Here is an 11,449-nt window from a genome sequence, read left to right on the forward strand (position 1 = left end):
AGGGAGCGAGGGGATCGAGCTTCGATCCTTTCGCTCTCTTCGAGTCCTCGCATCACGTGTTATTACTAATCCTGTGACCTAATTGTTACCTGTCGTAACATATTAAAGGAAAAAGACATTTTAACAAAGAATTAAATATATAATTTTTTTTATAAAATATATTAATTAAATTTTTTTTAAAAATATCATAATTTAAATAATCTATCTCATTACAATTTAATTGCTCGAGATACTAGTAGATATTTTAACTCACTCTCAAGTTAAAAGACGATAATAAAGCCCCCCTGCTAATTTTTGAAGGACGAGGCCCTGGACCGTTTTGTTACGGCGGTACTCAGTTATGACTAAGCCCCGCATCACATGACTAATCATGGGATCACGTGGTCCCACTCGTCCCACCGATTTAAATCGAGGGGAGCAGTGGGAAAGCCTCCCACCGATCTCACTGATTTATATCGAGGGGAACGGTAGGACATACAGTACGACGATCTATATAATCAAGATGGATTCCCTTTGTATAGAGCTTCGTGCTCAAGATCAATCATTTAGTATACTCTACTATTGGTTACGAATTGCATTATTGTCATTACTTTAAGTCCCTGCTTGACGCCTAGTTATAAACCACCTCGAGAGCCTAGAGCACTTCCACGTGATCTAGACGGCAAACCTCGTAACACGTTTGTAGAGAGCATCACGTGCGGACGGCAAAGAAATAGGGCGACATCGGTTGCTAAGCCTGTCCAGGTGTTTAATGTTGCAGGCGTACGAACACGCAAAATGCTGCATAAGGAGGAGAAGATGCTGATTTGAATGGTGCTCCAGCCAAATTGGTACTCGCTGTAGTGAATGATGACAGTGACGGAGCCCATGGCGATGCCGAAGACGAGGGTGTTGACTACGGCGAAGAGGACGAGGTTGCTTCTGAGGTGGGGGGAGGGTGGAGATGTTGGCAAGAGGATTTTGAATGGGGCATGAGGTTGCCGAGTCGCAGGGTGCGGAGTAAGTGGTATCTGTTCTGGGTAGGGGAGCGGGCTAGTTGTTGCCGCTGTTTTGGAGGGACTCAGGGAGCAGGGGGAGTACGAAGAGCATGAAGATGGCGTGGATGCTGATGCGAAGTAGAAGATGGTGATTATCGCCTGTGGCTGCGGCGAGAAATGCGGCAATGAGAGGTCCCCAGCCCATACCAGTAAAGAGACAGCTATGAAAATAGCCAAACGCTACGGCACGCTGGGCGGTGCTGTGCAATCTGCGGCGGAAGCGTAGATGTGGCCATTTCAATGGTAAACGAGCCACAAATGCCGTCTAGAAACGCGCCCAGCTGAAACCAATTTTAGTGGACAAACTTAGCCGCGAGTATGGAAATTATTCTAGCAGCGAAAGAGCCAAAACTACTATTACTAGACTCTTCTTTCGCATTCTTATCTGTGGTTTGAGTTTCGCTCTTCGAGCCTCTTGCAGTAGATTGGTGGGCAGAGTAGCGTTCCAGACTTCAATGATGCTGGCGATTAGCATGCGGAAGGTCTCTTGTCACTATCCATCGGCCAGCAAAGATCCAGCATTAGAAAAGGAAGACCTCTCATCACCCGTCTGATATTGCTGCCAGCTTGTGTACGTTGAAGAGTATACATAGACTAGTCCTCTACGCAACCCATTGGCAGCGACGATACAAGGTACTTCCAACAGCAAGCTCAAGAAACTGACGCGATGATGATACTGATATGATCATCGTGATATATGGAATCCATCCGTCCCATTCGGAACAGGGATATCTCGCAAAGCTAATCAGTGTAGGGCAGACGACAGGGGTACCTTGTAAGTACCTAACTTAGACATTCAACCCACAGGGATCACACTAGCACCGGATGCACACAAAAATGGCAGAACTTGCTTCGTGATTTCACGACACGAGATAGTTTACGATACAATTCCCTATTATGTACTGCCAGATATTGGCGCAGGGTCTACTGGCGAGGGGCTCGCTCATGTGATCAATTTCAAGCTTATCATACGCTTCTCATTAGTCTAGATGATAAAAGATAAAGAGGGAATGAGCTGGGGGGTGAGCTGGGGTGGGGTTCTTGTGAGTTGGGTGTTGGTTGCTTTTGTGCGCGATAAATCCATGATAATTACTGTTTTAAACAGTATTGCTGTGAGGAATTGCTAGATAGTGTGCGGTAGATTTACATGGTAGTAAGATACAACGAGCCCTAAGATAGGATTGTTCGTCCCTACTAAATTTAGCTGTGCAAGCAAGCGCCTATCGCAGTTATGCGAGACATGGAAATGGGCGATGTGAAAGCGTTAACCTCAGATGGGGCTGCGACGTCGACCGTTGCTATCGCTTCTACCGCTTCGTCAGGCGGAGAGACGATAGACACACCCGAGGGGTGCGCCTCGTTCTCCCAAAAAGAACCCGCTGTGAGCATGATCCCCAAAGACTCTACCTCAGCCGCGACAGAACGACCAACCAGCGGAACTAGCGAGCCGCAGTACCCCGAGGGCCTCAAACTCATCACTATTATACTAGCGCTGTGTTTAGCTGTATTTTTAGTAGCGCTAGATCAGACGATTATTTCTACTGCTATTCCGAAGATTACGGATCATTTCCGGAGTACGGGGGACATTGGTTGGTGAGTGCGTTGACGTTGTGTGTTAGGCAATGGATTGATCTCTTTGAGGTGTATATAAGCGATTGCTGACGCCTGTAGGTATGGGTCGAGCTACTTACTTACGAAAGCTGTGTTGCAGCCTAGTTTTGGAAGGATATACTCTATCTTTAGTGTGCGCACTGCGTTTCCCAAATAAAGAACCGGCTGTTGGCTAACGAATTGGTAGATCAAATATACGTTCCTGGCTGCCATTGCCATCTTCGAGCTTGGGTAAGTATTCAGCACCTGCGGTATTAGTTCCACGTACTAACAGATCAACACACAGCTCCCTAATCTGCGCTACGGCAACCAGCAGCAATACCCTGATCGTTGGCCGAGCCATCGCTGGAGCGGGCGTGGGAGGTCTGTTTACGGGTTCGATTATTATTGTTGTGTATAGTTGTAAGTTCTAGTTTGCCTCAACTCCCCACTCATACAAGTGCTTTCTTCAAGACATGCGGAACTAACTCGAGAAGTACCGCTGCGCAAGAGGCCGCTGGCCATGGGTATCATCAGTAGCATGTGGGGAATAGCATCAGTCGCCGGACCATTACTCGGCGGCGTCTTTACGTAAGTCTGCCATCTACAGACAGACCATCTATAAAACCACTGACCTTCTCGAACAGTGATAAACTTTCCTGGCGCTGGTGCTTCTACATCAAGTGAGGGTATCAACACCCCCACCCCCAAGTCCAGAAACTCAACAAACACCAGCTAACTCCCCCCCTCCTTACAGCCTTCCCATCGGAGCCTTCTGTATCGCTGTAATATCTCTCATCCTTCACATCAACCGCCCCAGTAACCCCTCCTCCCTAACCCTCAAACAACGCATCTTAAAACTCGACCTCCTCGGCACCTCCCTCCTCATCCCTGCCATAATCTGCCTCCTCCTCCCTCTCCAATGGGGCGGCTCCACTTACCCCTGGAACAGCGGCCACATTATTGGCCTCTTCGTCACCTCAGGGTGCCTCACCCTCCTATTCATCTACACCCAAATCCGGCTCGGCGAGGCCGGGACACTCCCTCCGTTCCTTTTCCAAAACCGGAATACCGTGTGCGCATTTATATTCTCGGCGTTTTTTGGCACCGGATTTTTTAGTTTATCGTACTACCTCCCTGTGTATTTTCAAAGTGTCAAAGGCTCCTCGGCCCTGCACGCAGGAATCCAAATGCTACCACTGCTAATTGCATGCACGATAAGTTCCACCGGAACCGGAGCGCTAATCTCAGCACTAGGATACTACACGCCCATCATGATCATCTGCATGATGTTATTTGCCATTGGCTCCGGACTACTGACCACGCTCTCGCTCACAACCTCGTATGCGCGTAACGCGGGGTTCCAAGTTCTTACCGGTCTGGGCGTGGGTGTAGGGTTCGAGAGCGGGATTATTGTAGCGCAGACGGTCATGCCCATTAAGCAGATTCCGGTGGCGATATCGTGTGTTTCGTTGTTTATGACGCTGGGCGGAGCGGTCTTTGTGCCGGTTTCGCAGACGCTGTTTCAGAATAGGTTGGTAGGGGGAATTGAGGAAAGGGCCCCGGGATTGGATGCGACGGCGTTTTTAGATAGTGGGGTTACAGAGATTAGGGTGTTGTTGAAACCATGGGGGCAGGAGGGGCAACTGGAGAAGGTATTGGAGGCGTACGTGGAGGGGTTGAGGGCGACATTTTGGGTTTCATCAGCTTGTGCTATTGGAGGGTTTCTGGCGGTCTGTGGATTGGAGTGGAGGAGTGTAAGGAAGGAAAAGAAGGAAGAGGGGCATTGACTTAGTGGGATTGAAAAGGTGAAAATCATATGTGCTGTGATAGATGGGAAGTTGGTGTATGGAACAAAAAAGATGATGTATGTATGTATTGAGAGGCTGTAAACGTAAACCAAATTGATAGAATGCAAAGGACAAGATATTATAAAACACAACAGCTTGCAACGTTTAGGAAAGTTAAACAGTGATTGTATAGTACACCCCAACCTACTTTCGTAGACATATGTTACGATAGGTTGCCTCTACGGTCACGTGGAAATGTCTAGAGATCTGTCAGGGTGGTTTAGACTAAACGTCAAGTAGGGATTCAATATCGAAGAGCTAGTTGTTGTAATTTTCGTAACTATGTAACTAAAGGATCACTGTAGATACATTGATTATTCTTGAGCACCAAGCTCTACATACCGTGGAAATCTAATCCATTATATAGATCTTCCTGCTTCTGGAGGTTACGGGACCCGTACGCTCCTGTATCGAAAAGAAGGCTATTATTCTATTCTCAGTACCTACTTGTTGAAGGATTGTTTGAACTTCTATAATCCTATAGAATAGCTGACTACTCACCTACTAGGTACATATATATACATAGGATATCAGAAATCCCTATAAACAATACAATATAATATAACAATATCATTCAACCCCATCACAATCACAAAAGCAACCCAATTCAACTGCATAAAACAAAACAAAACAAAACAAGATAAATATAATAAATTCATACTCTCGTTCATCTTATTCATCAAAAATCATAAACTAACGGTATCATATCATTTTTTTAGCCATCTCCGCGTAATGCATAATTTCAATCTTATTTCCTGACTGTACAAATTCATAGCAAACTCCAACTCCGAATCCATGCTTTCATTTCCATTGCGTTGATATAAGTGCAAGACAAGCCAAAATAATCAAACTTCCACCCAATCCGATGCGAACTCCAATCCGTGCATAATAAGAAAGCATTACAACTCCAAGCTATGTAAATCCTCTTCTTTTTCAGGAATAGGAATTATTGGCTCTTGGAAATGACCTTCATCATCAAAAGACTTGATATCATCCTCATCTAATGTGCTGATGAAAGCACGTCGAACGAAGCTGAGCCAAACTCTGTTCTTGTCTTTGCGATGATGCTTCTTTTTCCTATGCTTTTTCCCCTTTTTCTTCTCTGCATCGATGTCATGATCTTCAGTATCTTCGACACTTTCTTTCTCAGATACAGAGATTTGGTTCTTATCATCGTCCACCTTATCATCGTCATATTGTTGAACTTTAGGTTTCTCCAAAATCTCTCCATCTTCAACAAGATCTCCTTTTGCTGGTTTGTACTTTCCAATCCTATGAGCAAGCTTGAGATAACTCTTAACCGTCATATCTTTCAACTTGTAAATTGGATCGGTGAAAGTATCATACTCGACTTGATAGTGAAAGGCATGTGGATTCGGATCATCATCTTTTGGAATTTTTCCGCCATGCTTACCATTACGCCACTTCTCCGTATCGATTCCATCATCGGATCCTTTTGATGACAATTCAAGATTGTTGATGTAAGTCAAGTTGGGCAAAATATTGAGTGTACCCGAGTAATGTTAAACTTTGCGGAGAATATGCCGGTCCAGGAGGTGCATCTTTTGATGGAGGCGACGGAATGATGAATGAAGGGTTGGATGGTGTCGGGTTCTTGAACTTCTTTTTGTCTTTTTCATGCTTTTTCCTCCTTTTCTCAGCAGACAAACCATCATCGGCCACATCGATATAGTCTGTCGAATCTTCGTTGGCGTCAAAATTGAATTGCTCTTCTTCTTGATCGAGCCAATCAATTTGCTCATTAATTCCCACAGTTGAACCGGACCAAGTCGCCGAGTCTTCCAATCCTGTGATATTGTATTCGATCACGCGAAGAGTAGGGAAGTAATTAGGTACAATGCTCGGCCCAACGTGTGTTACCGCAAATCTTTCACCCCATGGACCTCCAAACTTCTTCAGTTCTTTTTTCTTCTTGTCCTTCTTGTCCTTTTTGCCCTTCTTATTTTTCTTCTTATCCGAGACGTTGTTCAATTCCCAGTCGTCCGATTGTTCCTCGTCGATATCCATCGAGATGGGCAGATGTTTTGGATTTGGTAACCCAGACCAGTCCTCTCGAAGATCTTGAAGGTAATCTCCAGCGGATAGGGTTGTAAATTCATCATCCATTAGCGCGCGAGGAGGCGCAGTGGATTTACCCTCAAATAATAAAAGATCGATATCTTTAGTGTCGTGTATCATGAAATGATCAATATTCATGTGTCCATATAAACCAGCGATAATAATATCCCGGTATTGCTGAAGCCACAAGGTATATTTTTGCCAACAACTTTCATCCCAAAGTGATTTACTGTCCGTTCGAGCAGGCGGTACATGTCCAGTAAGGATAACTTTCATTCCTCGGTCGCGCATAAATTGTAGTTGAATTCGTAGCCATTCCATATGTTCGTATCCGGGCTCTGAACGTAATGCGCAACCATCCACCGCGGCATTATGACTGAAAAAGTATAAAGTATTGAGACTGAAGACGGCCAATTTCTTAGGGATAACCTCGACATAATACCATCCTCCTCGCTGAAAACCATGCCTCTGCTCTTCTGGTATGAGTTTATCCCATATGTCTGTATACGTATTCAACCATTTATTCGGACCCGATAGTAAGATATTATGTGGAAGGATATCATTGTTGCCAAATGTTGATATAACTGGAATCGATAACTCGTCGCCATTTCCAAAAGTCTCCAAGAATTTATCTGCGACCTTTCTATTTGTGTCGAGGACTTCGCTTTGGACTCGAGGAATCTTTTCATCGCTGTCATGTCGTGCACTAATCTGAATCAGCATCTCTCCTCGCACAAAGCCATATCATCATTGCGTCGATTGGCTGTTCGCAAAGGCAAAACCAACCTGTCCCCTGTCCACACAACAAAGTCTACGCTATCCCTCACATTTTCCTTGATCCATTTGAAAGTCGCATCTATAAGGGTAGGAGGAGTATCGCAGTCGGTAGTTTCCGCGCCGTATGTGCCAGCGGTTCCTTTTCCTCTATGGCAAGCATCATCTTCGTCGGTGGAGGTAAATACTTTATAATGAGGATCTAGGTGTAAATCTGTAATAAATGAGCATCGTACAAAAGGCAATATAAGGATTTAACCCCACCTGTAATGTGCAGGAATCTGCCATGCAGACGTTTGGAGGCAACTTTCTGATGGTGTGTAGGATTCAGGTCCTCCAATGGCACTTGCAGGTTCGATTGGCTTGTACCGAGGGGTTTGGCAACGATAGGAGTGGATTTTTGAAGCAGACAAACTGCCATGCAAATTATGTCCAAACGCATATTTGAAAACAAACTGAAAAAGAGAAGAGAAAAAAAAAAGGATATATTTTAGGGAAAGGATGTCATTCTCATGGATGGTATATAGGTTCTAGGAGAAGGATTTAAGATTCTTAAAGGGTAAACAGGTTGGTTGTGAATAATGATGTCCGTTCCTTGTTGTTTTTTCTATGGTTAAAAAAGCTGACGTTGGTTGCTTCCCATATGGAAAGATTCGCGACCAGATGGCGGGTACCAGTGCGGTATAAAAGCTTGGTTTTCCGCAAGAGAGAGAAGGTGAGATATTTTATTATTTCACTCAACGATAATAGATGATGAACTTGTGATGTGTTGTTTCGTTTCGAAATATGATGAATGTGTTGAATATTAGATGTTGGATGTTTGTTTATATGTAATGTTACGAATAAGAAAAGCGCTCTGTTGAATATATTTTGTATCAAGCAGAAGGAATAGGAATGTATGGAAATGTTTCCCTCATCCCCTCTATACCTACCTGCCTACACTTACAAACTAGCTCTCAAGGTGTTTTCTCATGTCTCACTCATCCCACGATGTTAATCTTCACCCTCCAAAATAATTCATCCAACCAATCATCAGTACACGTGGATGAGTCTCGAGTCACTTTTGGTTTTGATCACCCTCTTCTAAGATAAATAAATAAATACATCCCTTCAAAGTATGATCAAGAGGATGAAAAGGTGATGCTTATTTCAGCTTCAGCACATTATTCACATTACTCACGCGACACACCTTTTTCTGGTCAAAATGACGATATTCGTTAACTTTTGCAACCAGCCTGTGGGAAAGTGCGGCAGCTGTGGGCTGATGAAATATGTTTGAGAGTGACGCATACGAAAATATAAAAATAAAATACTAAAAGTAGTGCAACAGTTATTGCGCGAATTATGTTGTGACTAGTACGTCTATTGTTGCTAACTTATCTCCTTCTCCCCTCCTCTCCAATTCCAGCTAGTTACTCACCCCTTTTCCATTACCGAGATCTAGAACTATTCACTATCGAATGTTGCAATGCTCTCTGACCAATATTGACATTTTTGGTGAAACTGATGTCGGAATATTGCTTTTGGTAGAACTGGTAGGACCTGAGATGCATGACACCAAGTCTCCATGATTATTTTCGAGCATTGTGGACTTGTGGACCCTGATTTTCTGTCGCTAAGCTCATGGCGCCCGAACCGCCGACCATTTTCAAATACCTTTACAAAACACCCATATTTCATATTGACGTATTGTCAAATATCCCTATTTGAGAGACCTTGAAGTTTGAAGGGGATACAATTAAAGAGTGTCTGTACTACCTTGACGATTTGTTACAGCAAAATAATCTGTGGATATTTTACTACATTTTGATGCCTGGTAAGATCTTACACTTTTGAAGTTGTATGATCAGACTCGGCATACATAGGCGGCGGGCGCCGATCCATATATCTCAATTGGTATCCAACCAAATCTCTTCAAAACAGCTAGGGTTGATGCAATATTTTGGTGTCAACTACACCGACATTATTTATTAGTTTAAGCAACACCTTTACATCAACAACTAATACATTGGCGTCGTGACGGAGTGGTTAACGTGATTGACTAGAAATCAATTCCTTTCGGGGGCGCATGTTCGAATCATGCCGACGTCGAATTTTTGTCTTGCTTTTTGCTTAATTCTTTTGCAGGGCGGAAAGGGACATTTATTCCAAATATTGCCTCTCATCTGGAATTGTCGACGAGAACGTATACAGTCTAGGAAAAAGAGACTTGATGTACTTGGAATTCGATTTTACGTGGGAAAGAAACAATCAGCCAAGAGTGCCGGACCTACTACCTACTCGTTAAAAGGTCAAAGGTCTCACAACAAACAGTTCATCTGCAGGTATCCTCATTATTGTTATGAACATCGCATATATATACAAAAGTGTGGGTATTAAGTCATGAATAAATACAAAAGAAGTCTCTACCTTCCAAACTTCTTCAACTCTAGATATCTTAACGGCGGGAAGACAATAGCCGTAAAGCCAACGGCGAGCCAATCCCCAATATCACCACCATATTCGCCACCAATCATTAAAGCGATGGGACCCGTGTACCAAATTTGATACATGCCCACTATTGCCCCAGCAAATCCAATAAGGAATGATAGTAGAGCCGCGAGTCCAATAGGTAGCTTGCTTCGGTCGTCATAAATAGACCAGTCGAACGATTTGCCCGCTAGCTTGTGGAAGATGAAATATTCTTCCAGACTGATGGTAATCCAAGGGCAAATCCAATATGCCATCATTGGGAGGAAATTTTCGAACACGGTATAGAGCTTGTTGCGTCCGCAAACAGAGAGAACGAGCTACAGTGCTTGAATTAGTTTCATGGAAAAGTGGAATAGAATGGTGTGGTTAAGCTTACCTCAACTGCTGTGATGAGAACACACCAGAACCAACGAGGGACTTTGTTCGCCCAGCGTCCAAGAACCTGTATGGTCAATGCCGCACTATAGCTACATGGTGCATTGTTGGTGATGGAACCAAGGGCAAGAATGACGACGCAGAAACCACCGAAACCCCCGAGACCGTTAAAACATTCGTAGATAAGAGCACCAGATGAGACATTGTAGGCATCATTCCATGCTGGGATGTTTGGAACACCAGTAGCAATACCAACACCAACGATATTGGCGAAAATCACAGAGACCCAGACGCCAGACCACGTGGATGCAAATGTTATCCATTTAGGGTAATCCTTGGGGTAGTAGACATAAAAGTCGGCACTGATGGCAGTGAATCCAATGATACTAGCAAAGATCAAGGCAAAAAACGAAGCGCGGTTGGCGTTGATGGTTCCGGAATCACCGACCGAGACCGCGCTGGTATCGAAGTTCTTACCAGCGGATCCAATGAGTACGAATATGACAATCGCTTGTGGGATATATCCGAATCTGTTTGTTTATAAGCTTCTTGAACATCATTAAAGTTGCCACTTGTGGCTCTGCTTACCTCTCGAGTTTGTTCACATATTCGATACCGAAGGTAGCGATTAAGCCAATGCAAAGTGCGGCAATGACGCATCCAACAGCCAAACTCAATTTTCCTCCATTAACTGCTGTGATCATCTGGCCAGTAATGATACATCCAATGGTACCAAAACCAACTTGTTGAACCACATTACAACAGCATGCAATTTTCGATGGCCAATAACCCATGAAATATCGTCCAATAATCTGCAAAGGAACAAGAAAGATTAGTTCCTATCCGGAAAACGATTTGTGAAAAAGCATACCTGAGTCCTGTTACCACTTTCCGGCCCGTAAGTCGCCATATACGCAATGGAAGCCGAGGCGAGCGCATTGGCAAAAATAACAATGCAGATGCAATCCACCCAACCGAGTCCGTAAACCAATGGTCCGAGAAGCCCAACAATAATATTCATAGCTTGCAAATTAATGCTGAACCATAGCGAGAACATGTGGAAATAGTCATGAAGAGGCCGAGGCACATTCCTCTCGTCGTCCGCTACACGGGTGATACCGCGAGCTTCCACTCCCCAGAGATTCTCCAATTTGGCGCTCCAGGAGCTCAAGCCTCCTTCAGACTCAGGGAGTCGAACACTATCGTTTTTGTCGTCGATAGTGGATTTGCCATCGCGCTCCGTGGAGTTGTCAATGGCAGTATGCACTGGTG

General features: G+C 44.2%; 3 protein-coding genes and 1 non-coding gene across 4 annotated transcripts; 2 read left to right on the plus strand and 2 right to left on the minus strand.

The window, feature by feature from the left end:
* Positions 1-502: 502 nt before the first annotated feature.
* Positions 503-4,417, plus strand: SS1G_06662 (hypothetical protein; the record flags this gene model as incomplete). Its single annotated transcript, XM_001592371.1, has 11 exons — positions 503-515; positions 823-999; positions 1,335-1,465; positions 1,792-1,812; positions 2,027-2,080; positions 2,251-2,630; positions 2,709-2,739; positions 2,836-2,879; positions 2,935-3,050; positions 3,125-3,218; positions 3,385-4,417. The coding sequence occupies 11 exons, from the start codon at positions 503-505 to the stop codon at positions 4,415-4,417; spliced, it is 2,094 nt and encodes a 697-aa protein (XP_001592421.1).
* Positions 4,418-5,376: 959 nt separating this feature from the next.
* Positions 5,377-7,618, minus strand: SS1G_06663 (hypothetical protein; the record flags this gene model as incomplete). The annotated part of the gene is made up of 4 exons (XM_001592372.1): positions 5,377-5,930; positions 6,148-7,262; positions 7,343-7,532; positions 7,567-7,618. 4 exons carry the CDS (start codon positions 7,616-7,618, stop codon positions 5,377-5,379), a joined length of 1,911 nt encoding a protein of 636 aa, XP_001592422.1.
* A 1,722-nt stretch (positions 7,619-9,340) lies between these two features.
* SS1G_14644 lies at positions 9,341-9,421 on the plus strand. Its single transcript has one exon. It is a non-coding gene; the product is annotated as a tRNA-Ser (tRNA).
* Positions 9,422-9,735: 314 nt separating this feature from the next.
* SS1G_06664 (hypothetical protein) lies at positions 9,736-11,234 on the minus strand (the record flags this gene model as incomplete). Its single annotated transcript, XM_001592373.1, has 4 exons — positions 9,736-10,119; positions 10,179-10,707; positions 10,766-10,989; positions 11,049-11,234. 4 exons carry the CDS (start codon positions 11,232-11,234, stop codon positions 9,736-9,738), a joined length of 1,323 nt encoding a protein of 440 aa, XP_001592423.1.
* Positions 11,235-11,449: the final 215 nt, after the last annotated feature.

This window comes from Sclerotinia sclerotiorum, genomic scaffold, assembly GCF_000146945.2.
Source record: "Sclerotinia sclerotiorum 1980 UF-70 scaffold_8 genomic scaffold, whole genome shotgun sequence".
NCBI lineage: Eukaryota > Fungi > Ascomycota > Leotiomycetes > Helotiales > Sclerotiniaceae > Sclerotinia > Sclerotinia sclerotiorum.